Source organism: Poecile atricapillus, chromosome Z (assembly GCF_030490865.1).
Source record: "Poecile atricapillus isolate bPoeAtr1 chromosome Z, bPoeAtr1.hap1, whole genome shotgun sequence".
In the NCBI taxonomy this organism is placed as follows: Eukaryota; Metazoa; Chordata; class Aves; order Passeriformes; family Paridae; genus Poecile; species Poecile atricapillus.
In genome coordinates, this window is record NC_081289.1 from 104,296,315 (window position 1) to 104,323,255 (window position 26,941).

Genomic DNA, 26,941 nt, shown 5'->3' on the forward strand with positions numbered 1-26,941 from the left:
TGGTATGCTCAGCCTAGTTCATGGGCTTGATTTGTCTCTCAGATGTCTGTGCTGCTGAGGCATTTGCAAATTTGATTTGCTAAAAATAAAATGGCCACATCTGCCCTGTGCTACCTGGCAATGCAAGCTGGAAAGAAATCTTCAGGGCCATCCTTTCCACATCACCAGGCTATCTGGCTATCTGTGCACAACTTTACCCACAAACTGATGTAGAATACTCTGAACAGAGTAATCAGGGAACTATCATAGAATCATAGAATGGTTTGGGTTGGAGGGGACCTTAAGGACCATTTAGTTCCAGTCCCCCTACCATGGGCAGGGATACCTATCACTGGACCAGCTTGCTCAGAACCCCATGCAACCTGGCCGTGAACACTGCCAGGGATGGGGCACCCACAGTTTCTCAGGAAGACCTGTTCCAGTGCCTCACCTCCCTCACAGTGGAGAATTTCTTCCTAACATCTTGTCTAAACCTATCCTTTTAGTTTGAAGCCATTCCCCTCCTCTTATCACTAAATGCCCTTGTAAAAACTCTCTCTTCAGCTTTCTTGTAGGCTCCCTTCCGGTGCTGGAAGGCCATGGTAGTTCACTCTAAAGCCTTCACTTCTCATGGCTGAAAAATCCCAATTCTCTCAGCCTCTCCTCATAGGAAAGCTCCATCCCTCTAATCATCTTGATGGCCCTTGGATAAAATGCATATCAGTGCAGTGACAGATGTTCAGTCAACCTTTTTCTTATTATTTTCTTCAAATACTGCTTTTAGACTCCTTAACTCCCACGCAGGAAAAGTACTGTGCCTTCTGTTGCAGGCATGCAAAGAGTTGCTGCCAGGACACTCTGACCTTGCTTACACAGAATTACTCTATGAATGTGTTTTCTGAAGTTCCCAGCATTTTCACTAAAAGCATTGTTAATTTGAACTCTGCAGTTGCTTGAATGCATGTAGTGTTCATAGAGGTTCAAAACCCAAAGACTCCCAGTCTTCCCACAGTCTTTGGGAACATTGAGTTCTGTAAAACTGAGCTGTCTTACCAAAAGGAAGACAGATAGCTGGAAATTGTATAGTGCTTTTTTTTACTGAGTGAGAGGATGTGTAGCCCAGGATTTCCATTTTTTGTTTGGGTTTTTTTGGTTGTTGTTGTTTTTTTAAAGTCTTCTCTGCCCTGGGCTTCATCCTTTCCAGCTAGTGTATGTCCTCTCCTATGCTCAAGTGGCCGTTTTGGTCAACAAGGTCCTTGAGTCAGATGAATCTATTGAGTAGCACACTTAATGTCTGGTTATCAGGAGCTGGCAGATAGGAGAGGTAGTGGCAGAACTGCTACAAGACCCAACCCTCCTATAAAAATATAACTATAAAATAGCAAGATTGCACACATTTGTTGGGTGCAGTGGCCTGAAAATCCCCTTGTCTTTCTGTAAGTTCCATGCTGCCACTAGAGAGAGAAGATGATGGGGGCAAAGAGGAAGAGAAAGGAAATTATAGACTAATTTATCCCTCAAACTTACATCTCAGAAACTGAAGTCCTTTCTGTGAGAGGCAAAACCTACAAGGTATCTCAGAGCACCAGCTGGACAACTGCAAGAGACGAGGAGGTGACAACTGTTGATGATGTCTCTGTGAGAGCAACGTGCAGTCAAAATGCCTGGGAAACTAAGACACACCTGGTGAAGCAAGAGGCATGAGCCTGAAAGACTGAAGTGGGCTGGAGACTGCCAGTGGCCTGACTTCCCATTCTATTAACACCAAAGGATTTGCTTCAGCAGAAGAAAGAGATAGGAAACCACAAATTTTAGCTCAGTAGCCAGAGAAGACTCTGTAAAAGATGACACCAGTTTCTTGAGTCAGAGAAAAACATTTTTGGTGAATTTTTCTTTTGAGAGGTGTACTATTTACTTTTCCCTGGTTTAATTTTCAGGAGTAACCCTTGTCTCAGTATCATGGTGATAGCTATGTGATGCTTACTGTGCTTTCTTAGATGCATCATACATGTTCTTTTAAACCAACTGCTTTTTACTTGCTCTGTAAGAAAATCTAGTAATTAATTTAAGTTGTTTGTAGTAAAAAAAAAAGTGGTAAAGGTGGGAACTAAATACAGACGCTGAATCATGAAATGGGGTGTTGTAGGTATAATGGTCTGAGTGCATATGCAAGGCAGGGTTTAATGTAAGTGAGGGGAAAAAAAAGGCATAAGACAAGTTATGGAACAGACAACCTCTCCTCTAGACCTGAAGAAAAGATAGTGTGCTTGAAAGATTTTTTAACTATCTCTTGCTATAAATCTCACACTTCTTCAGAATGGCAGGACTGTAAACCTGCTTCAAGGTGTGTTCCATTCCTACAAGCACCCATCTCCCCCAACCAATAAAATGTGATTCTTCCAGGTGATTCAAACTTTGGATTGGGTCCAAGCTAAAAGCAAACAAGGCATAACTACATAGCAATTACTGATTGCCACCTGATATAATCTGTCACATTTGCTGAGCCAATACAAGTTGAATGCTGATATAAGTGTACGACATTGTTCTCCTGACTCACATATTGATCCTGTACATAGTTGAAATATATGGCATATGGCATAAAGTTAATATAATTTATATCTTTATCCAGATGATGTTTCAAGGTTTTTATTATTTTGACTGTTCTTTATCTTGTAGTTAATTTTTTCCCATTTAGTTGGTTGGTTGTTTGGTTGTTTGGTTGGTTGGTTGGTTGGTTGGTTGGTTGGTTGGTTGGTTGGTTGGTTTTTTTTGGTTTGGTTTTTTTGGTTCATTGGTCTGTTTTTGAGTTTTGGGGACTTTTGCATAAAATATGTGTTATTTGCACGTTTTTTTCTCTATATATAATGTGCTGTTAGTCTCAATACATATTAAAAATAGTTAAACAAGGTTTTGAGTCAACGTTGCTTGTTCCTGTAAAGCCATTCTGTCTTGCAGTGGGACAAACCTATTAAAGCCTTGTACCTAGTGGTGAGTGGGAAGACCTGTGTGTGTACAGGAGCAAATTCTAAACACTGACCAGAATGACCATTCAAATAATAAGTTGCTAAATACTGAAAGGAACTGTAAGATTTGTTTGGAGCAATATGATTTGATTCAAGAGTTTTTGTGGTGTACAGTTACTCTTCTATGAAAAGGTATAGATTCAAATAAGGTTTGGAAATACATTTCTTCCAGTCAATCTGAGCATGATGGGAAGAATGAAGAAATGTTAAATAACTGAAGCAAAACATTGATGGCAATAATTTTGCCTATAATATACACATAAAGCCACTAATAAACTATTCAGACTGTATTGAACTAGTATAAATTAAAATGTTGTGCATCTCATGTACTGTATAAAATGTACGCATTATCAGGAATATTTTAGGGTTCTGATACCAAAGTCTGGTGGTTTTGTTCTGACTGGAAAAGTGCATAGTATTGTAGTAAGAAAAATGATGCGTTCTAACTCCCAAAATAAACTTTTTTTTTTTTTTTTTTTTTTTTAAGAAGGTGTTAAGCAATGCACAAAAGTGAGACTGGAAAGGTGGTATTGAGAGCAATATTCTAATTTACAGTGAGAAAAGGTCCTTCTAATAGTGTGAGGAAGCATTTCTTTTTTAGAGGAAAGCTAACTGACCTGCTAACTATCCTCACTTGTGAACAGAAATACAGTTGAAACTGTTCTCTCCAGTGCATTTCAAGCATAATGAAGAAACCCACACATTCTTTTGCCATAAAGCTTTTTTCTGTCTCTTCAGGGAAGCAATCAGTCGTGTTTGTGAAGCCATGCCTGGTGCCAAAAGAGCCTTCAAGAAACGAAAGGTATTTTTTTTTCTTGTAGAGCAGTTGACTGTATTTTCTCTGTTCAGCACAGTGGAGACCAGGCACAGCAGGCAGGTGACTTTAAGGCAGCTTGGAGAATTGCAGATGATTAATCATTTCAAGTATTGGCTGTTTTTATGCATTGTATATTATCACTTGCCCTTTTGGTCAGGATCTGCTTTTGTAGGCATCTGGAAATATAAATACATCTAGGATGAAGACTGTGCCTTTGTGTTCCTTCCATAGAAACCTCCTCCTTTTACTTTCTTTTTCTTTTTAGATTGCTGGTGGAAGAGTTAAAACCAACAAATGGGATGCCTTTTCATAAAATGCATGAGTAAATTATGAAAATAGGTGCTGGAAGATACAGCAGAAGCCCAAAACATATATAGTTTTGAAAGTGACTAGATTTGTTCTTGAAGGATAGACCTACTGATGACATTTAATGAGTCTGGTAATCACTGATTTCTAGAGATGGAAAGAGCATATGAGGTGATCTTTTGTTCCCTATGTTCTTTCCATAAACACCTGAGGCTGATGCTCAGCACCCAGCCCTGATGGTGAATCCAGTGTGTACCTGACATCATTATTAGCATGCTTTTATTTTTATTTGTGTGCTAGGAGTTATGAGTCTTCAGACAGGGAGAAGACAAAGCCTTGGCTCAGCTCCTGCACTGATGGCTCTCAACAGTCTCTCTCAGAGGCCTGCTAGCAAAGCTGGAATGTAATGCTATTTTTAAGAGGCATAGAAAGCAGTTAATTATAGCTCTTGTGTGTACTCTTGGGCACAGGAGGATGAGCAGGTGAAGGAAAAGGTCCGCCTGCTTCCCCATCTGCTCCACCATCTAGGCAGAATCTCAGCAGAAAGGAACGCCAAGAAATGCCATTTGTTTACAATGGAGAATCATATCCTGGTAAAATCAGTCATATGTGACAACATGTGTCACAGTGTAATTGGAAATTGTCTCTGAAATTAAGGCTATGGTTTCACCTCCACCAAATTTATCTCACTGGCATTTCTTGATTCTATGGCTTTTCCTTTTAAATCTGAAAGTGAGGATGAAAGTATCTTTCTTCTTGGAAAGCAAAATTACACAAAATGTAGTTGAAAAAATAAGTAAATAGACTTACAAGTGCCTAGTGAGACACCTTGTTGTATTACAGGTGTTAGAAATAATGTTGCTTATCAGTTATTGAAAAGAGCAACAGAATTTCAGATAAATGTCAAAGATGTGTCTTTTTCTGGTCTGTACATTCATCATGTTTCTGACATTAGTGGTATATCAATTTGGTTAAGGTGATGTGTATTTCCTGAGGCCAAATTTTCACACTTTATTTACACTGTGAGTTGGTGATCCTTAGACATGACCTGGGAATCAGGAAGGATTAAGGAAAGAAGAGATACAAGAATATTCAGACGAGTTTGTTCAAAAGAGAAGTTAATGAAGTACTAGCTATGTAACATGAAAGGTTGAAATAGTGCAGCACATGTTACATAGGAGCAGCATGTACCTAGTGAATTTTTAATCAATTAAACAGAAGGAAGAGAAAATTGAATGTATGTAAATTTTCAGGACTACAGAAGCTCAAGTGTGTCCATCCTGCTAGGAACAAACTATCCAAACTTGCAGACAGCTTAGGACAGATGTCCTAAATATAGTGGCAGAATAACACTGTGTCCATTCATTTTTCTTTTATATCCTAATGACCAGCATGAATATTCACTAGTACAAGTAGAGCAAGTTAAAGGACTTGGTCTGTTATGCTAAGCACAGGCTGTGGTTACTTGAATGAGGCTGCTCTCATGCAGCTCTGTGGTTCCCCATAGTTATCAAAGGTAAGAAGTTTGTGAATTTTGCTTTGACAGCATAACTTCTATTGCTGCAAAACACCCTAAGACCTGGTGAAAGGCCTATAAAAGTTATCAATACTATTACATCCCCTGCATTACATTCTTAGACTTATTCTCTGATAATCTTTAGATGTGTGTTTTACCCAGAATAAAGAGGTTTTATTTGTCTATATCTGTAGTATAAAAGCCAGAGCTTTTACCTACTCTTACAGTCTAGAAGCAAAGTCATAGAATGGTTTGGGTTGGTAGGGACCATTAGAGGTCATCTGGTCCAAAACACCCTATATCCCATCTTGTGAGTATTCCATTGGTATCACTGGAGTGCCACTTTCCATGTGGCAAGGGGATAGAACAGTCAGGAGATGTAGAGCAAACAACAGATTTCTGTTCAAGAGTTGAAGCTATTTTTATAGAACAAGAACATTGTCAAGACACTGACTGAAGGCATTCATCTTAGTCTGCTTGCTTGGTTCCTTGGTGAAGATGAGACTCTGCTGTCTCACAATACCCCTATTTTTTTTTGGTCAAGAGTAGATGAAGAACTGCTTGGCTAGTGTCATTATTATTATTATTATTAATAATAATAGTAGTAGTAGTAGTAGTATAAATGAGAAATAATTTCCAGAGGAAAACAGCTGTTGCGATGAAATGATCTTTGAAAAGTCATAAACTTTTTAGAAGCCTTTAAGATCACCACTAACCCTGCATACAGTGAAGGTCATTCAAAAAGAATCAGAGAACAAAAATCTGCTTTTTCCCCCCCTCCTCACAGCCACCAAGCAAAGTCCTTTCTAGCATCTTGGGAAAGAGCAATCTTCAGTTTGCAGGAATGAGCATAATGTTGAATATCTCCACCAGCAGCTTAAATCTAATGAATCCAGATACCAAACAGGTGAGTGTAACTTCTGTATTAATTTGTGAGGCTTTTGATGAACAGCCTGCTGCACAATTATTTGCTGTTTGCCAAATACTCAGTTGCTCAAAGTTATTATTCCTAAATAATGTCATAAAATGAATGAACCCAAAATATAATCATAGTGGAAGTCAGCTTATTTCACTATTCAACACAACTTTGATGAATGATTTTCTTCTTGCCATGTTTCAGGTAGATCAGTTTTGCTCTTAAAAGACCTATGATGTGAAATACCATTTTCTGGTCACAGGAGTTCTTACTGAATAAAAATACAGACTTTCAGGGCAGTAAAAGGGATGTGCTTGGAGCAACAACTAAAATACTGACTGTGCATCCCAATTTTGTTGTTTTCTTCCCATTTGGAGTCTTAAAGGGCAAACTGTTCTGAGGCGCTGCTAAAAATACGGCCTCAGGGATTTTGCAGTGCAGTGGAAGACCAGTCTTTTAGAGAGAGAAGGCAGCCTTTTTAAAGTAGCTCATTTCTTCTTCTTCAGTGTGCTGAAGGTACAGACAGACTTTGGGGAATCGCTGCAGTGGTTTGTGAATGATGTATGAGATGAGAAAAATCCTTGCTCAGGGTATATATGAAGAGGAAGCAGACAGACATGTGTAGTCACTGCTGTGCTATTTGCGGTGAACCACATATTGCATTAGAGCATGTAACCTTCTGCCCAGATACAGAGAAGAAAAAGTAAAATTCCTACTGTCCTTTGGGGCCTCGAGGTTAAAAAATCAGAAAGAATATTTAGACTGTCTATTAAAAAGCTTGCTGTTCATTACTATGTTTTCATTCATATATCTTCATTCTTATCCTTATTTAGACAACATCACAATCCTCTGCAGTGATAACTGAGACTGTGGGAGCAGTGCTGTGACTGGCTGCAGTAGTTTGTAGCCTTACTATACACAGCAATGCTTTTAATAAGGACAGTTACCCCGCCATCAGAAGCAGAACTTGATGTTAATTAGCTCTACTGAGGAAGTGCCAAACCCTGAATGTCAGCTTGTCATCAGCCAATGCTAGGCCAGAAATGTAGTTAGACTCATTTATTTCAGAGAGTAGTCATCCCCCACATATTTTGCCTTTTCTCTGAATTGACAAAACTGTTCATCTTTCTCTCATACCATTCTTTTTGAGGTAGACTCTTCTGGACGCTGCAGACCTGGGAAATGTCTGGTTTCTCAGAGATCCCTAGTCTGGCTGTGGCCTCCCCTGTTGCCTATTTATGCCAAGGATTTGACTTGCAGATAAACATGGCCCAGCAGCTTTGCCCTCTGAGGCCCCACACAGGAGGATGGCTGTGAACTTCTGTAATAGCCTCTTTTTCCCTGGCAGATCTAGAAGGAAAGAAAAGACATGACAGTGTTGTTGGCCCTTGTGGTAGAAGGAAAGCAACTGTATGTACCCCTGCACAACAGTTTTGTGAACTGAATATTACGCAGGGATGAGTGGAAGATGATTTTGTTTTGCTTATTTCTTTAAAATGAAGGTTGGCATAGATTGAAAGGTTATGAAACTATTATGCCAACATTAGTGAATTGTTTTTTTTTTTTAAAGCAATGCAAGGCATTGATAATTTGCTGTGTCTCTTTTCAGTATTTTGATATTGGCAGAGGTGAGGTGGGGAATACCCCTACCTCAAACTAAATTAGCTGTGGAATTAAAAAAATTGCCTGATATGAACTAAGGGTTCCAAGCACTTTTCAGCTTCCTTAAAATTTGGAAAAATCAGTTTAGCAACAATCTGAAAAAATTTTTCCTTTGTATGCTGAACTAAAAGTTTAGGTTATTTGCACAAGTCAAGATAGTGTTAATATTAAATGTGTAACAGAACTTCATTAGTTCAGTTCTATTGTTAGGACATTCTAACTTCCATATATATCCTGTGTTCTATATATTCTATTGTTCTTTAAGGGGGAAAAAGAGAAGGAAATCTTCACTGCTGAGTAACAGAACACTAATTCACCACTGTGTACACTTAAAAAGAAACCACATCTTTGGAGGCTGCTGCGGGACAAGCAGAGCTATTGAAAATGAAGTACTCTTTACATAAATGAAACACTACAAATAGTAGTCACCTCTCCCTGACTTAGTGAAGCAGCAAGATCCAGAGAAAGTCCCGTCAGGCTTTTTTCTTTCCAACGAAGGTAGTTGATAGTGCAGTTAAAAAGCAGGTTGGGGGAAGCAGAGAATATTTTTCTAGCCTATTTTGTTTTTTCCAGAATGTTTTTTTGTATTTGGTTCCTTGTCCAAAGTGAAGAATCAAGATCCTAATTCTGTTGTCAGATGCTCTGAGGCACTAAACAGGGGACTGTCCCATTCTGGATGAATTTCTTGGCATGGTTTCTGTGACTCAAATATCAAGTGAAAATTTCTTTCAAATGACCTTATCTTTCTTGGTTGTTACATTATTTCGTTATTGAAAGATTTTGTAAGCTAATTCTCAGAATAGCAGAGATGTTCTGCTTTTATTAGAGGTTCAGGACAAATTGTCTCTTCCCAGAGAAATATCATATTAGTTCAAATTGTACATAAGCAATTTGAATTTCAAATGGCCTGGAGTGTGCCTGTGAATTTGTCCACAATGCTACACTGCAGCTAGATTCAAAATTCTGTTTGCATATAGTAAACATGTTGATGTGTGAAACATAAAATGACACAGTAGGTGTTGGATGCAATGTTAGGAATCTTAGTTGGTGTACAGGTTGGCAGGGTTTCATTGATTTTACCAGAGTGGCATCAGCAGAAAAATGATTTGATGAATAGGACCTTTTGTTTCATTCATCATTATCTGTAATAAAGTGAGTTTTAGCAGATTAAAATTTCTCCAAAGATACTCTCTGGCAGGTCTGTTGGATTTACTGGAGTTCTGAGTATATTTAGCAATCTTACAGTCCTGATACATTTTAAAGTACACCAGAATAGATACATTCATTCTTAAGTTTGTTTATATTATCATGCTACTCTTTGAAGCCCTTGTAGGAAATTTTGATCTAGATTTTGGATTTTCACCAGCATACAAGCAACAAAAGAAATCAAAATTGCAAGCTGTAAGAAACCCATCTGACTCACACTTATTCTTTCTGATCCATACAGATCATAGCAAATCACCATATGCAATCTATCTCCTTTGCGTCTGGAGGTGATCCGGTAAGCATTTCTCTAAAGCCTTCTCCCACAAAGACACAGCTTTATGAGGACCATGTGACAAAATTTAATGCATATCTTACTAAAAGAAAAATATAACCACAATAGCTCCTGTTTCTTCTTTCATAAAATTTTCTTGATTGTTGCCATCAAGCTTTCTTTGAGGGGAACAGCTGACAAGCATTCATAGATCCTCCCCTTTGAATGACCGAAACAAAAATTGTCAAGGGGCTGTAAGCATTCATATAGGAACTTTGTTTTTCAGAGTAATGTAGAATAGTCATATGGACATTGTATGGATTTTTATCCTGTTTTTTATCTTACACTTTTCACAGTAATAGCATATGTTGCAGCTATGTTTTTAGTATTTATAGTATTTATAGTATTTATAGTATTTATAGTATTTATAGTATTTATAGTATTTTTAGTAATGCATGCTTTTCTTTATTTTTTCTTCTCGACTGTAAGTATACATTGAGAAGATTGTGCAAAATTCTGCCTGCAGGTATATTTGCTACAGTCATGCAGCTTGAAGACAGGAAAAGCACAGATCATTCTCTCCTGTTTTGCAAAGCTTTTAGATACACCTACAAATTTTATTCATTCAGATCAAAGGGCAGATTACTGCTTATTGTACTTTTCGTTATTTTTTATAAACTGTTCATCCAAAGTATATTAATAAATGGGCTTGAAAAGTATTTGTCACTCAGGAAGCAAGGGGAAAAATATAAATTAGTGACAGTGCTCACATCTTACCTTAAAGGTTCGAAAGCTTTTAAACTTAGATTAATTGAATGAGTTCCTTTTTATTCATCATGTGATTATCTGTCATATATCAGTCATGTACTACAGGTAAGGCAATTTCTAGCCTGCTTTGTGAGTTAATTCTCTCATTTCAACTCTGTTAAGGTGAAGATGCTTGCTTTCTCTGTGCACTTTGCTATTGTCAGAAAACATAAGACAAATTTCAGTTTTAGTATAGCTTTGCTGAGCTCAGTGCAATTACAGAAGGGACACAATATCACAATAATTTGGGGAACAAAAAATGGATCAACAGCAGCTTTGAAACACAACAGATTGCAATGGATGCTGTAAATGAACAATTCCTGAAGTGGGCAGAGGAGTGATTAGCACAGTTCCCTGCCTCCGTAAGAAGATTCTTTACTGCCCATCTGCCATCCCAAATGCTAGGTCCTGGAAACACCATTTCACACTGCCCACTGATGAAATGATTTACCAGGAAAGAGGAGAGGAACAGCAGTAGAGTTCTGGGTTTGGAGTAAACAAGCTCTTCCAAATGTTTTAGAAAGATAAAAATCTTGCTACTGAGTCATTGAGCCACCAGAGAAATAAAATTGCATGGTGCAAGGGAGCCTACAAGGTATAGTGAAATTATGAATTTGTGTTCCCAATAAGACTACTGCTTGAATTCATTCTGGTGTTGGGAGGAAGAAAATAGGTATGGGTATCTAATGTTTTTCTACAAGCTTATCTCTGGTCTAGTAAGGAACAACTTTAAATCAAAAGCTTGTGCAAAAAGCAGCTAGTTCCTTTGTCCTGGGTGCATGTACAAGATGACAAAATGTAAGGATCTAGCCATCTAGACATAACTTTCATCAGCCCTTAATAACTTCCAGTTGTTAGAGGACCGCCACCAACAAACTGTATGTCCTAGCCACAGCTGGGCTCCATTCAAAAGATTTATCTCCTTATATGAGTTTTAAGGTGGTTGGAGAAAGGCCATAGTGACCTAGGAAGCTTAGGTCTGTGCCCATGTTTCTTCAGGAAGTGATTATCTTATTCTGTAGTTATTTTATAGTTTGGTTTATTAGGAGGTGAGACTACTCTCACTTCTCTATCCCATCAACCTTTCTGCTCCGGATATCTGCCTCCCATTTGTGATAGCAATTAGCTTTACAACCTTCCTCCCACTCCCTTACTATTAATTATATTATTTAAAATATAACCCCTGGAGAAGTGTTCCACAGTCCTGGAGAACAGCTTGAATACCATATATACTTTTGCAATGTTCCCCTTTGCAATGAGTCAGCTTCTGGCTGTGTCAGTATATGGGAGCTTAAAAATCTTTCTACCCAATCCTTTTACACACCATTTCAGAACCATTTTTATTTCACTTCCAAGGCTGTGTTCTCAATCCACTTTAGCTCACTTCAGCTCCTCCTATGATACACTAAACAACTTTGCTCCACAGTAATTTCAGGTGGCTCTTTCCAGGCTGCCAGGCAAGACATCTGTTTTTGGAGATATCAGCTGAAATTTTGGAGTGGAGTATCTCATAAAGTCTGATAAGGCAGGTCTCTCAGAGGCCCCTGAAGGCAGTAGTTTTTTAGTTTCAGCAATACATCCAAATTTTAACACTACAGTGCGATGTCTTTAGGCTGAAAATTATAGATCATTCATACATGTTTTTAGTCCTTGAATGTCAAAGATCATTTTGCTGCATCAGCCAATCCCTGTATAGGTTTTGGATGGGGGTCTTCTAACTTAGCCACACTGAAATGTGCCCACCTTAGGTCCTTAATGGTTTGTCATAGTCAGCTTGAATCTCAGAGCTCTAAATGAAACAAGGAGTAGGTGTTTTCAGACTGTCACACCCACACTAGCTATGAGATAAATCTGGGATTTACTCAGGCATTAATGTATCCATTAGCTATGCCTGAAGTAGTAAATAAATTGATCTGTGGCCCATTTTCTTTTCTTTCTGACCCTGAAATAAATAATGCAGTGCAATTTGCACCCACACATTCACTCTCTTCCCTCCTAGTGGTCTCATGGGATCAATGCCAAGCGTGTGCTGGTCCCTCAGAGAGTTTCAGGCATGCTATGAGAAACCAGTACACTGAGAAAAGAGCTCTGTATTATTTGCTACCATAGACACAGTCATCTATGTTTTCCTCTTACTTGTTGATATGCACCCTTATTTCCACTGTAGTCACTGCCTAGACACTGGGCCACAGGATGTGTAAGAAATTATTAAGACCAAATGGTAGGGCTATGCTTTTTTAACAGACCAACCTCACTGCTGCTGTGTCTGATGAACTAAATGAGTTGGTTTCACATCTGTCACCAGAAGCCATGACTGTGCTTCATCTTTTCCCTTGCTCTCCCCTTTAGGGAGAAGGAAGGAAATTGTATAGACAATTCAGTACAGTGATTTGTTTTGGATGGCTGCTGGTGGTGTGTGCATGCACTAGAAAAAACTGTTCTGAAGAAGTCTATCTTTTAACTGAAGATTGATGTTTATTATGACATTAGATCTTGGTGTAATTGGCAATGATCTTGGATCAGTCTCCTGAAAAGCCTTTGGGTAGATGTATCCTGTATATCCCTTGGGTTTAGCTATAGCTGACTTGCCAGGTATATCAGAAAATAGTAGATCTAACCAGGACTTCCTGGTTGCATCAAGGCAATATGGCATTTTTCAGATATATCAGCATGTCTGAGTGTTTCCCAGAAATCCAGGCCTTTCTTTTTCATCCACATAATGATGGAAGTCTTGTGCACAGGAACATAGGGGTGGCAGGAGAGGAAGAAAAAGCTTCCCCAAGAAAATGTCTGTGTGCTCTTGCCATAAAATCCACCAGGCATGTGGCAACAGGTGTGGCAGGGGGAGGGCATCCAGGGATACTGCCAAGCAGGGGCTGAGCACCTCTGTGCCATATGGCAGTAAAGTAAACATCTGCTTGTCACACATGAATAAATGCCATTGCTCAGTATTTCAGAGGAGCAGCACTGTTACTCCCACTCTTCCTGCCACAGACCCAGATGATTATTCATGTTATGAACCAAAATCTCTGGGTAGTTGAACACAAGGGCTTGTAATTCTATTCCCTCCTAAATGAGACCTGGGCCAAGTCCTACTGAGTTTTTTTAATTGATGGAAGAGATTTTAAACTTCTGCTGCATTAGATCACATTCTGTAAAATGGAAAGTGGTGCAATTAGTAACCAAAACCCATAAACTTTTATATGGGGTTTAAGAAGTATGCAACTGTAAAGCTCTGCCCAATGGACTATACATACTCTAGACTGTGATCTTTTGCTGTAATCAGTGCAAATGTGTTTTTGCATTCATTGTAGATTTCTTCATTTTTTGACAGGATACTTCAGACTATATTGCATATGTAGCTAAGGATCCTGTTAATCGTAGAGGTAAGTTAGAAATATCTATTTGATGTCAGTTTTTCCTTTGAGAAACACTAATTATTTGTGGTTTTGGTCAGATTCCATCCCCAGCCCCTCACCTCCCCACCCTGAAAAATATACATGCAGAACGTAGCCCAGTTAAAGGATTGCCTCTGACAGAGCCGTGGAAAGACTGTGTAGAAATAAGTAGCAGCAGTTTGCTTCTCAAGCTTGGAATAAATAGGTCTTTCTGCTAGTTCATACCCAAATATCACTTTGATTCTCTTCATGTCTTAAATCAAGCACTTGCCTTACTTGGCTGTGTGAGCTTCTAGGCAACAGCCAAGTCTTACCTACACCCAATCACTGTGCAAGTGCTAAGTAGTCCTCTGATTAAGTCATCTTATGAGGCAGCTGAATCTGTTAGGTCTTCCCAGTACATGCCTAACTCTTCCTGGCAGAATCAGATTCTTCATCAAATAGTTAACTTTCGAGCCAGCTTGCTGGAATTCTCTTTCTCGGCAAACTTTTATTCAAGGTTGTATTGCTTTAGTAGCAATCAGTCAGGGGCAGGGACCTGCTTGCTGATTGTGTTCACTAGGTCTCAATGCAACATACAAAGTATTTTGTAATGTACCTGAGGATCTATTTAGTATTCATAGATGATAGAGAAAAACAGACTAGCTAAAACAAAACCCAAAAAAACGAAACAAAAAAACCCCACCAAAAAACACCACCCATTAAGTACTTCCAACAGGCGTTCTGGAAAATTCAGACACTTTAACTTCAAAATGCCAGTCCTGCAAACCCTCAGCTGCCCACCTTACAGTCGGCACAACTAAGCCAGTAGCTTCTATATGTAGTCATCTTTAATGATACCTGAAGAACCTGCTGTGTCCACGTGCAGAGATGTACAGACTTGAGAGTATTAACTCATAAATAATACTAAATAGTACTAAGCATACTAATATGCTGAACGCAAGCAAAATACCTAGGAAACTTAAAGGGAATGGAAGGTAGAGAATAGTCTGGTTCTTTGCAATACTTGTTACATTACAACATCACGTGTCCCCTGTTGGAGAGGCTCCAATGTCAGACTATGGAATGCATGCTGCAGAGCTGCTCTCTAGCCCACCTGCTTTAGGAATACCCTTCTGCTAAATCCAAGACTGATTTAGTTGTTCTGAGAGATCTCAGCCAATGTAGGGACTAGCACTGTAGACCAAATATTTGCTCTGTAGGGTTTGGTGGAACCCTGTGCTCTGTTTTCTGTCCCCGTATGAGTGGATTTTATACACTATGTTCCTTCTGCACTATGTTCCTCCTGTATCATGTTTCTTCTATTTTTCATTGAATGTGTTTATCCTTAGTGTCCTGTGATTGTTCTTTATTTAGCTAGGCTATCCTAGACTGAAGAATCACCTTGAGCAGCTGATATTTTTGGCTTCCTTTGGTATGTTCAGATCAAATAATTTATTAGTTTTCTTTATGAAAAGATTGACAGCTGGTAGCATTCAAGCTGCAGTGCACATCCTCCATACTTCAGATAATTTCTGTACCTCCTTCCTTTATTTTCCTGCAGCTGTTTTAAAAGGTATATGGTATCTGCATAACAGAGGCTGCCACTATAGCAGAGAATGCAGCTTCCTATTTTTTCTTGGTTTTGTCCTCTTCATTGGCTTGTCCCTCCTAAGCCCTTTTTGCTGCAGTGAAGCACTGTTACCTCATGTGAAATTCTGTCTTGCTGTGATCTTTAAGCTTTAATCATCATGTTGTTCCCATGGGTGATTTCCCCACTCATGTATACATCTGGTGGTGGTGGTTTGCAGATCAGTGACATTGCATGTCACCTGTATTAAAACACATTCTTTAAAAGGGTCTAATTGGGACCTGAATTGCCCTCTTTCACCATCACCTGTCTATGTTGTCTGCAAATTATTTTAAAAGGGAATTTGTCCTTACATCTGTATCTAGCAAAAATGTTACTGCTGCTGTTACTGATGCTACCCTACCACCAGTGCTGTAGTATAGCTTGCATATTAGACTCATTTCTTCCCAAGGATGGAAAAGCTGTCTTCGTGCTTTGCATTCTGGATCTAGCAAACTAAAGGCTGTCTATTTTCTGCTGTAACATTCACAAGAAATCATCTCTGTGTGAGCCAAACCTTCTCATCCTTTTACAAGAAGCATATCTCCTACCTGCTGAAAGTCCATTCACGTATCCAAGGAAACAGGTTACTCATTATGTCACCTACTGAAACTACTTAATGACTCATGCTTCATTTCGGCTCCAGAAAGGTTTAGCAGTGAGCCATGTCGCCTCTTTAAATTTGTACTCTAGGTATAGAGTGCAAACATTTTAGCTTTGTTTGGCCTAACTACTTTTGGTCCACATTTTTGGAGATAAGTGTACACCTTCCATGGGGGCTGATTGTTCAATGCCAATAGCAGTGTTGCAGAGAGCATCAAAAAATGAATGCTAGTCAAGGATGTCTGCCTCTGTCTTTGGGCACCGTGGAGTTCCTGTTTTTGTCTGCTGAACCCACTTTCAACATGCAGGTAGGGGCATTTTCCCTGGATGAGGCATTTCAGCTTGCTGGTTGGCACAGCAGATGCTCTAAGGTGAGCAGAGAACACCATCGTATCTATTTGGCACTGTGACTGGTGCCATCTCATGCTGAATGAGGTGCTGCTGCTGCTGCTGCTGTTGCCGAGGAAGAGACAGTAGACATTCCATATTTGCACAACTTCATGCTTCTTGGCCCTTTATTCTGGCCTCTTCAGAATTCTATCCAATATTTCAGCCTCTGTAAAAGTTGTATCTAAACCTACTTAATCTCCCTGTATTACTTTAACTAAATGTCATGACCAACCCTTATTTGTAGGATGCTGGCATCCAGTGCATTTGGTTCCAATAAGCTGGACACTGGGCATGCACTAAAATGCAGTTTTTTAGCTGAAGAGTTTATATTCAGGTTGTTAAAGCAGTCAGGGGTGAAAAAATCAGTAACTTTGAATAAGATGTGGCAGGACTTGGAAAAGATCTAGTTTAAAATCCAATCCAGGCTGTAGCCAGTAGACAATATGCTTGTCCAATGCAGAGTATGGAGAATTAACTCACTTGGGCTTCTCAGGATATCACTGAGATGTTGTTCATTGAGATTTTTAGCTTCCACCTCTTAGCACCCATCTGTGCTCCTGCAATGTTGAGTGAGCTCTTCACAGGTTCACCGCTTTGTGTTTTTGCATATGACAAGACCTCCAAGCCATTCTCTGATTTAAAACCAGGACAGATTTGGCTGCTCTGACAGCTGATAAGGGTTTCTCAGTCTTCTATAGCAAGAGAGCTTGTGTTGCTAGCCTTCCCCTTTACTGCCTCTATAACAGTGGATTCAGAGAGGTTGCACAGAGAGATGCTGGAGTTAATCAGGTTGCTGGCTCTGTACTCCTCAGAAACCCTGCAGTTTGCTGGGAGTGTCTCCATGCAAACAAGCAGGAACAGGCACCAATCTCTGCATTCCTGGAATAAGATCAGGGCTCATTATCTAGAAAGTATCTGTGGATACTACTCCTCCCTCAGAGTGTAATTTGGGAAAAGAGAGCAGCTGGTGAACTTGGGGTGATTAGACATAAAAGTGAAGTAATTAAACTGAGGAAAACAAATAAAGCTTTTCTTGTTATTACCATCTATTAATATTTTCGTAATATCAATGTAAAGTTTAGAATTCTTACATAATCTATTGCATTCCGGTAATAACAGGTGAAATTTTATGAGGGTTTTTTCTGTTCGTGGACTTGATAAAAGAGTGGAACAGATTCATGACCTTGTCTATTGCAGTTACACATCAGTGCAATTTTATGTAACCTTTAAGAAGTTGTGATTACCTGAAATTCACTATATCAGAATTGGGTTTTATTGAAATGTGTACGTCACTAATAGGGTAACTAAGCTTGACATGTAGGTATTTTGTCATAGATGATTGCATCCCACCATGGCATAAACAGTGATTTGCATGTGTCAATCTTTTTCATTTAGCTTGTCATATACTGGAATGCTGTGATGGCCTGGCCCAGGATGTCATCAGCACCATAGGGCAAGCCTTTGAGCTTCGATTTAAGCAGTATTTGCAATGCCCCTCTAAGACACCTACTTTCCCTGATAGGTGAGTGCAATTCCAGAAGACAGCTAAAGGACCTACTTTAGCTTTCAATTTACTTGATGAAATGTGGACAATGTTGCTGGAGACAGACTTGAACACTTAAAAAATATTTCTGCTGTATTAGCAAAATGGTATTTATCTAACAAATATGAAAGAAGTACAGTCAATTTAAAAGAATAGGCTAAATATGGATTTCACAAATGATCGGATGTTTTGTGCTGTAGTTAGTAGGCAGAGTTGGATGGATAAGAATGGTTGTTATTTGTGGCATTTCCTCATTACTGTCACAGCAGCTGTGTCAGTTTAGATGGAGTAGGTCAGACTGCTGGGCTTCCAAAATGACTAATGATGTTTTAGTATTTCTCATATTAGGGTGACGTTTCTAGGAATGTGATGTATTTCAGGGAGGTTTGACTGCAGTGATATCTGGAGGATACAAACTTTGTCTGCTCGTATATGTTCAAAAGGCTGAGAAATAGCATTCTGTTTTCTTTAGAGACATGGACTGCTATGTGTTTACTAACCTTACTAACCCTAGTGAACTTGTACCCTCTGTAATCTCTTATATCAGAGCAGAAATAGGTATGTAGGGAATATAAAATGCTACTATCCTAATCTGGAAGCATGCTGTATTCACATCTCTTGACTTTTGTGAAGTTGTAGAATTACATTGGTGATAGAGAAGTCATAATGAAAGACAACTATTTGGAGCCTAGTCAGTCAATCAATTAATAATATAAGTGCTATTTTAAGGTTAGATAAAGTTGTTAATGCAGTTTATAATGGTCTTTAAAGCTAAGTTGAAACACACTACTCAGCAGAAAGAATTTGGTCCATTACAAAGGAAGTTTATGTCAGTTTGTCTAAACAGAGAAGATCTGCTGCATGATCCATTATTGCTTCCCGACTTATATTGATAGCTGAAGTGTCCATACAACATGGCAGCAGCGATCCTCTGGCAGGCAGCCTTAAACTGCTGAAAGTATCTGTAGGTGCTTGACAAGTGAGAGGCAAAAGAAAGCACTCTCTTCCTTATAGGATGCAAAGTTTTGAGGACCCATGGATGGAGGAAGATAATGAGGCAACAGAGCATCACTATTACAACAACATCCCAAATAAAATACCTCCCCCTGGCGGATTCCTTGATGCCAGGCTCAAAACAAAGCTTCCCAGTGCTGCAGACACAGCTCAGGTCAGTATAATTTCATTTCCACTATCCTGCTGGTTGATCTAAATCTTTTAAAAGACATGGTTTTATGGTGGATACCTTGTGACTGTCTGTAACTCACAGCCCTTCTTGTGTAGCCAGTTTCCATCTGAATGGCCACTGTAGATCCAGGGGGCAGCACACAAGGCAGGTTCAGAACAAATTAAAGAAGTTGAAATCCTCATGGTATTAAAAGATTAGCCAGGTTCAAGGAACAGAAATCCACTGGGGGCATCCACATTTGCAGAGATCATGTCTGCTTCAGAGAATATCAAATAGTGCACATTAATTGGGAATGATTTAATGCAGCATCATTTAAACAATCTAGTGCACTCATTACTAACAGTTCATTATGTTAATGACTTGGCAGTGATCAGTATTTAGCCAGGTTCCTAGATAGGTTTTCCACCTCGTGTTGAGCTAAGGTCAGCTTGAATATTTCTACCAGCACTCCTGTCAGAAGTTTGACTGAAGTATCAATGTAGCCCCCTAAGAGGTGTTTTCAGATCCAGCACAACTCAGCTTAAACCCAGAGGGGTCCTGTCTGTAGCCAGCATCCTCCCCTTAGTGCCCAAGTGCATGCCCTGGTACGAACATGAACCTTCCAGCTCATGCTATGAAGAGTGCTGGGCTGTCTTCTGGTCCCACGTGTGTTTCTGTGGAGCACTTCTCCCAGTAATAGGTTGTCAAAACTCACTATGTGAGTACAAACTAAAGAAATTATGCATCATTTGGTATCATGGGGGTGACTATAAGCAGAAAGCAAGGAAGAACACGTGAAGGTCACTGGCAATATCTTACTCTTACTCAAATGTATTTGGGATATATATATATTCTGACATTAAGATGAAGTGGAAAGGAAGAGTGACAGTACACAAAAGACATCCAAGGAAATTAGCAGAGCCACTTGTAATGTGTCTGAGCGTTTTAAAGGCAAATGAAAAATTCTTTGTACGTGTGTCCATTCTAGTCTGCATCAGGAGTGGGAGGAGAGCAAATTTATTATCAGAGCCATCACTTAGGAGAAAAATTCAGTGAAGAATGGCATCACGGACCAGTTAAACAAGGTGAGTTTCGCTACTTTTAGCTGTAATACTGCAGGTGATCTTGAAGGGCAAAGCATGTGAAAGTCTCATGCCTCGAAGTCTTAAGGCAATGAACTGAACTTGGTTGATATGTTCCCTTTGAGTTTTAGTGTTGATACCACTGAAAAGCATTTGATAATTACCTCTGGATAAATTATTAATGCACACCTTCATGGAATATTTTCTTCTGCAGAACAGTTCATAAAGAGTTACCCAGACTTTCAGCTTTCTAACTTTCTGTATCTTAAAATCCCATGATAATTAAGTGTCTGCTGCATGATCTGTTCTGAAAATCTGACCCACTAGGATATGCAAAATAGAATTTTCAAATGAAAAGCCTAAAGTGAGAAATTTAATTCAAAATGGGAAGCAATGCTCTCTACTCAACAAATAGAAAGTAGTGCATAATGTTCCTTTTGTTGTCTTGAATTTCAAGTAATTTCAAAACACATATAAAATTTCACCCCATCCAGCTTTATGTGATAGCTTTACTGTGTTTCTAGAGACGCTTTTGTTCAAATGCCAGATTATATTCTCTATTGTCAATCTGCACACATTTGAGGATTTTATACCTTCTCCTCTCATGACTCCCCAACAGAATATAATTTTTGAAATTTACAGTCTTTATGTACAAAGATTTCCTTTCCTCCTGGGAAATAGCCCCACCATACCCTCATTGAAATACAGTTCTGAATCCATTAATCAACACTTTTTCTACTAGATCCAGCAATTATTGACTTTACATCTCCCAATCAGGAAATTTTAAACCTGTGGTGATGTGGTGTGATGGTAATTGTTCAATACTATTCTGTTGATTAAAAAAAGGTCTCGGATTTTCTAGGATCTCTGGATATTTGTAGTATGTCAGAAGAGAAATCAGAAGTAGCACCACCAGCAGAGCTGCCAATATATGTAAACACCCAGCACATAAATAGAGAAGATCTATTGACACTTCAGGCAGATGCTGAAAGTACCTTCAGTGGAACAGCAGAGGATGCTGAAGCAAGCAGCCCAGGAAAGGATCTGTTTGACATGAGTGAGTTTCTTTCCTATTCACTTTCTTTCTAACAAGTGACCAAATATGTTTATGCATTAGCTCTGTACTAAAAAAAAAAATAGAAAAATTTTAGTTTTCCAAATCTAATGTTCCTGGTGTAATTATGATGAATTTTAGAATCCATTGTGGTTTCATACTGGACTGAACTAAATTAAAGGTGGCTGAAGACTTGGAGCTAGTCTGAAAATTTCTGAGTTAAGGTTAGTTGCAGCCCATGTTATCCTTAACATCAGAGGCAAGTATGTCAGAAGATAAATTAATCAGGAATCTTGCCATACAGGAAAGTGAAGGAGGGTGAAGGTATGGATGGGTGAAGAATTGTCTTCAGCCTGTCCTGTGAGTATATTACGAGGGAGTCAGTGCATATATGAAAAGCTTTGTGCCACAAGGAATCTAGCATGGAAATTAAAGTACTGAGTTACCTCTTTCTCTGAGTAGGCCTACTGCCCTATCTGTTTCAGCTTTGAAGGCTGCTTCTCCTAGATCAGAATCACCACCATAGCTGCTAAACCACAGCTTAAGCCTCAGCCATAGTTTGGTATTGGTGCTACTAATACACCTTGTTTTCAGCCCTGAGAAGATATGAAAAGTGAAGAAACAGTGAAAGCATTTGATGCACAGAACATCTTCTTGGTTTATTTACTCTTCCTCCCTCAAATAAATTGCTTTTCCATGCTTTATTTAATTCAGATCACATAATTAAAAGGCAGTGAGACAAAGCAGTTGGTGCCTACAAGTTATTTTATTTGTAAAATAAAATATCTACACTTCTGTTATCTTAGTATACAGAAACCATTTTTCTGGCATGTTTTTACTGAGATATGGCTCTCTTTCCACAGCTTAGTGAGATGTTCAGTTGAAAGAAAGGAGGAGGGAAGAAAGTTGAGAGAGTATCTATCTTTGAAAATAGATCTGAAATGAGAAAAATCTGCTGTTTGAAATCAGGGATGTTAACTCTTATCAGACATTGGAACATCAGAGAAAAGTAGTATTAGAAAATGTGCCAATTAACCCTAAGTTAGTGGTTTGTCAAGCTAAACCTAAGTTGGACTTCGTGCAGACTGCAGTATAGTGAAGAGATTTATTAGCTACTTTTAATAACTAGCTGAGATATCTATAAGCTGTGACAGCACAATATTTTTCCTATTTCTTTGACCTAAACTAGCTTCTCTGTGGCCCCATGCAAACAGGGCTTTGTACTCCTTGCATCGGAACAATCTGATAAATTTAGAGCTGATGTATCGTTTTGCTGTGCTGCTCGCTCTCCAGATGTCCTTTTGTAAGCCTAGGGGCACAGAAAAACATTTCCTTTTGAAATGTACTGGTGGGCCAGATGAAGGTCTTTCAAGAGTAAATAGCTTCCAAGAGGTCAGTACAACATGTAATGAAGCACCCTATGACATATTTGCTATTTCTGTAAGACTGCTGGGATCCATAATGACACTTCTTTACACTCAACTCTACAATTGCACTGAGTTCAGGACTTAGCTGAGGTTTAAAAGATGCTCCCCCAAGGCTGATTTTAGCTAGGCAAAAGATGTTAAATGTGTTAACTTGTGTCTGTTTTGCAAGGTTCCCTTCCTAGATGGAGGCTAGGAGTGGGCTGAGTGTGAGGGTGAATGTTCCCTACTAGACATAGCCTTGGGCTGGAGACTCAGTAATGGATAATTTTTAAATGAATAAGTCGTTTGAACAGAGACAAGATATGAGTATAATGACATTAGGTATCCCTACTATGCAATTTATTTGAAATTAAACTGTCTAACATACCTAGAAAGACTGAAGGTGAGATTTGCCTGGTACCAGATTGTATAAATTCAGCTGTTGACAATAGCCACTGCTGAAATAAAGCAGTACCTCTCAAAAGATCCTGCCAAGGTTCAGTCCGATTTTTGCCAATGTTGTTCTATGCATAATATACATTTTAAACACATTATACTCCTCAGTCTACATACACTATATAAATTGGTAAGTCTATTAGTATATTTTGCCTCATTTTTCTCATAAAGAGAAGTGGCTGTAATGCAAAATAAATCCAGTTTAAAATTACCAGAATATCACCATTTGCTACATGATTTACCTCTGAATGATCCTGCTCTTGTTTCTATTTCCATAATCAGAACCATTTGAAGATGCTCTCAAGAATCAAACATCTGAGGCTATGTTGAAGAAATCCACCTCCACGGGATGCACCAGTCCTCCTTTATCCAAAGCAGCTGTCCAGACTGAGGCTGAAGAGCTGAGCACTGAGCCATGGTATCAAGGAGAGATGAGCAGGAAAGAAGCAGAGCAGCTATTAAAGAAATGTGGAGATTTCCTTGTGAGGAAGAGTACCACAAATCCTGGCTCCTATGTGCTGACAGGCATGCACAAAGGACAAGCCAAGCATCTTCTTTTGGTGGATCCAGAAGGAACTGTAAGCACTGATTCCTCACTAATAGATGATGTTTCTGACTCTACTCATTTTATCTAAATGCCTTTAATCTTCTTTACAGCTTATTTACACCTTATCATAAGCACCACATCGTATCTCTGTTGTGCCATCACATCTCTAATTCTCTCCCTGATGCCTAGCAGAAGACCTAGAGCATAGTTTCTGCACATTGCAGGAAGCCTTAGGGACCTGATTCCCAAGCAAGTTCACACTTTGCGTAGTCTTGGTCAAAAGCGCAGCATTCTTGCTAAAGGAGGGAGGTTTGACTAGCGTGCACACTGGCAATTTCCACTTGGCAGGTCTGTTACCTGGGATATGGACCAGGCCCTCTGTGTTTTCCTGCATATATGCCCAGGAGACAATTGGGGTAGGCCTGTTCCATCTCTTTGCTGCACAATAGTTCCCTCAGCTGATAAAGGGACTTTCCCCACAGCAGGATGGAGGGGGCAAGGGAGTTCTAATTTTCTGTAGCCTGTCCCATCCAGCTTCTGTGGAGGCATGAGCTCTTCAGAGAGATTGGAACCATTGTCATGAGTTTTATTCTTTATTCTCCTGGTAGCTGCAAGTAGGCAACTCCTTTTCCTCTATAAAGGACAACTTTAGATAACCAGCTGCAAGGTACGTGAGAAACTGCCATATATGCCAGCCTGTAGGCATCTGAGCTGAGGAAGCTGTGGCAGAATTATGTCAGTCCTGCAGAGTCTGTATTGCAGTGGTGAGGAGCACCCATGGTATTTGTTGCAATTAATTACATTTTCCACATGAGGCCAGTCAAAGAATGGTTTTGCACTTTTGAGGTGCCAGCTGCCTAGTCCTGGATTTGATGGGTACACCAGTCCAGGGGAGTGGCTCTACACCTCTTGAGGGGCAGCCTCCTTTGCTAAAATTCACCAACAGTTTTATGACTCCTGCAAAAAGATAGCCTAATACTCTTTTCAGCATAAACCCACAAATTACTGTTACTGGCTACTGCAAAGGAAACGCTGCTGTGTGATGTGGCAAGTGCAGGAACGCTGTGTCCCACCGGGAGCTCTTCTGCAGTGCTGACTGGCATGGAATATTCAGGTCCTCTGATGACTTCCAGGACATTTTCTTACTGTACAGGATGCCCCCCCCATCTTTGCCGCACTGCCCCTAGTGCATCTCTAATTTGGTGACCTCCTTGGTTAGGGACCTGCTTGTTATCTGCACCTATCCCTTCCCTCAGCCTGCTTGTACCATCATGGCCCTGAGGTGCCTTGCTTAGGAGGCACTGTTCCAGAACAATGATTTTCTGCAACTGTAGTTAGTTACAGACAGCTGTGCTCTCTGTATGACTTGTGGGATCCTGACACAGCCTCTGAGCAGCCCTATTTGCAACTTGTCAAAGTAGAGAATCATCAATAAAATGCCAGTGTGTGGCCAGCCACCACAGCGTGCCAGTGGCTTGCATTTCGTCTGCTTGGTCTCAGCAGGACTGTTCTTGAAGACTGATTCACACAAATGTTGCCTGAAAATTAATTTCACACACTGTACCAGTGACATGTAACAGGTCTTAAGGGTGTGTTCTCAGAGCAGAGTTAACTGTCCAATTGCTTCTGCTGTCATCCAGCTAACAAAAAAAAGTAAAAAAAGGAAAAAGATATCTCTCGGTCTGATAGCAGATGCTTAAAATGGAGGACTGCTGGATTTTTCTAGATTTAGAATTAGACTCTGGTGATGGTAGGGTGTCTAACTTAGCCAGAACATCTGAGAATACAGATAAGTAAAGTTAGTGCTCTTTTAAAAGGTGTATTTTCATTTTTAAAATATAGTTTGATTTTAGAAAAAGTGACATTTCAAAGCAGAATGCTTCCGAAGTTGGGAGAGCCTTTTGGATTCCTTCAGTGACATAATTATGTGCAGACTGACCAGAAAGCATCATATGCCATCAAAGTTACTAGTTTCCTTTTTTTATGTCATCATGGGACATACTGTGTTAAGCTTCTAGCAGATTTTACAGAACTTAATGTTGAAACTGAATTATTTCAGGAGACATGTCCACCACAGCATAAGATGACTTTTGGAAGTTTTAACACAAGTTGTTCTCTCTTCCTGAGAAAAGTTCGAGGAGAGTAGATGACATTTCTTACTCAGAGCAATGCTCACAGGAATTTGCTTGTAGAGCCAGCCAGTGTAGAGCCAGCCCAAAAGAAAGTTTTAGTGCAACATGATGTTTGCTCGAGGTGGATTTGTGCTCTGCCTGCAGTAGCTACACCTAACTCATTTGAAACCTAGGAAGGAAATGTTTTGTGGACATGTGGCTAAATAATTAAAGAATGCTTTGTAATATAGATTAGTTTTTGGTTTCTGATAATTTTGACTGTTTTATCCTGCAATATCAGTTTCCTCCTACCATGGGTGGAATGTTGTATACCAGCAGGATGCTGCCACAAAGGGCTGGTATGTGGGCTAGAAAAATAATTTTTCCTGCCCTGAAGTGTTTAAGTTATGGCACAGGGATGTATTGGGCAGCATAGGGCAAACCCAAGGTAAGTATATATGGTGTCTGGATCTCTTTCTAGGAAGGGAATTTTTGAGTAGTGGAAGAAGAAGATCTTAAGAGAAGCACAAAAATGCTGAGGTGCTCAAAGAAGCTGGATTCTAACATATCTGGCACAGTAGTGCTTTCTAATTAAAAAGGTGAAAACACCTCAAAGAAGTAGGTGGTCCTTCAAAGAAGAAAAATTGATCTAAAAATCTGACTTACAGTGAAACAAAATCATGAACAGTTTTCAAGCAGACCTATTCAGAAAGAGTAATAAAAGTATGCTGGTCCATGGAATTGCATGCAAAATACATATTTGGTGGAAATATGGGGAGTGAGAGAAAAAACAGGAGCCACACTGGGTAAGTGCCAAATTTCCACCAATTTTGATGGAAGAGGGATCAGATTCTAAAACGTGATTTTGTCATTTTAGACAATTTTAGTGTGAAGGGGGAAAGTACATTACTCATTAATCTATCTTCTTGCATCCTTTTTTTGAAGGTTCGTACAAAAGATCGTGTCTTTGACAGCATAAGTCATCTCATCAACTATCACCTTGAGAATAATTTGCCTATAGTTTCTTCAGTGAGTGAACTCTGCCTGCAACAGCCTGCTGAAAGAAAACACTGA

At 39.4% G+C, this 26,941-nt stretch overlaps 1 protein-coding gene across 1 annotated transcript in view; it reads left to right on the forward strand.

Moving 5' to 3' along the window:
- Nucleotides 1-26,941, forward strand: part of SHC3 (SHC adaptor protein 3) — a 50,860-nt gene extending 23,919 nt beyond the window's left edge. Inside the window, exons 3-12 of the mRNA XM_058828004.1 lie at nt 3,741-3,804; nt 6,429-6,548; nt 9,667-9,720; nt 13,838-13,889; nt 17,899-18,025; nt 19,061-19,214; nt 20,200-20,296; nt 21,156-21,350; nt 23,492-23,787; nt 26,813-26,941. Of these exons, the coding sequence (XP_058683987.1) occupies nt 3,741-3,804; nt 6,429-6,548; nt 9,667-9,720; nt 13,838-13,889; nt 17,899-18,025; nt 19,061-19,214; nt 20,200-20,296; nt 21,156-21,350; nt 23,492-23,787; nt 26,813-26,941 (1,288 nt within the window). The remainder of the gene's footprint in view (nt 1-3,740; nt 3,805-6,428; nt 6,549-9,666; nt 9,721-13,837; nt 13,890-17,898; nt 18,026-19,060; nt 19,215-20,199; nt 20,297-21,155; nt 21,351-23,491; nt 23,788-26,812) is intronic.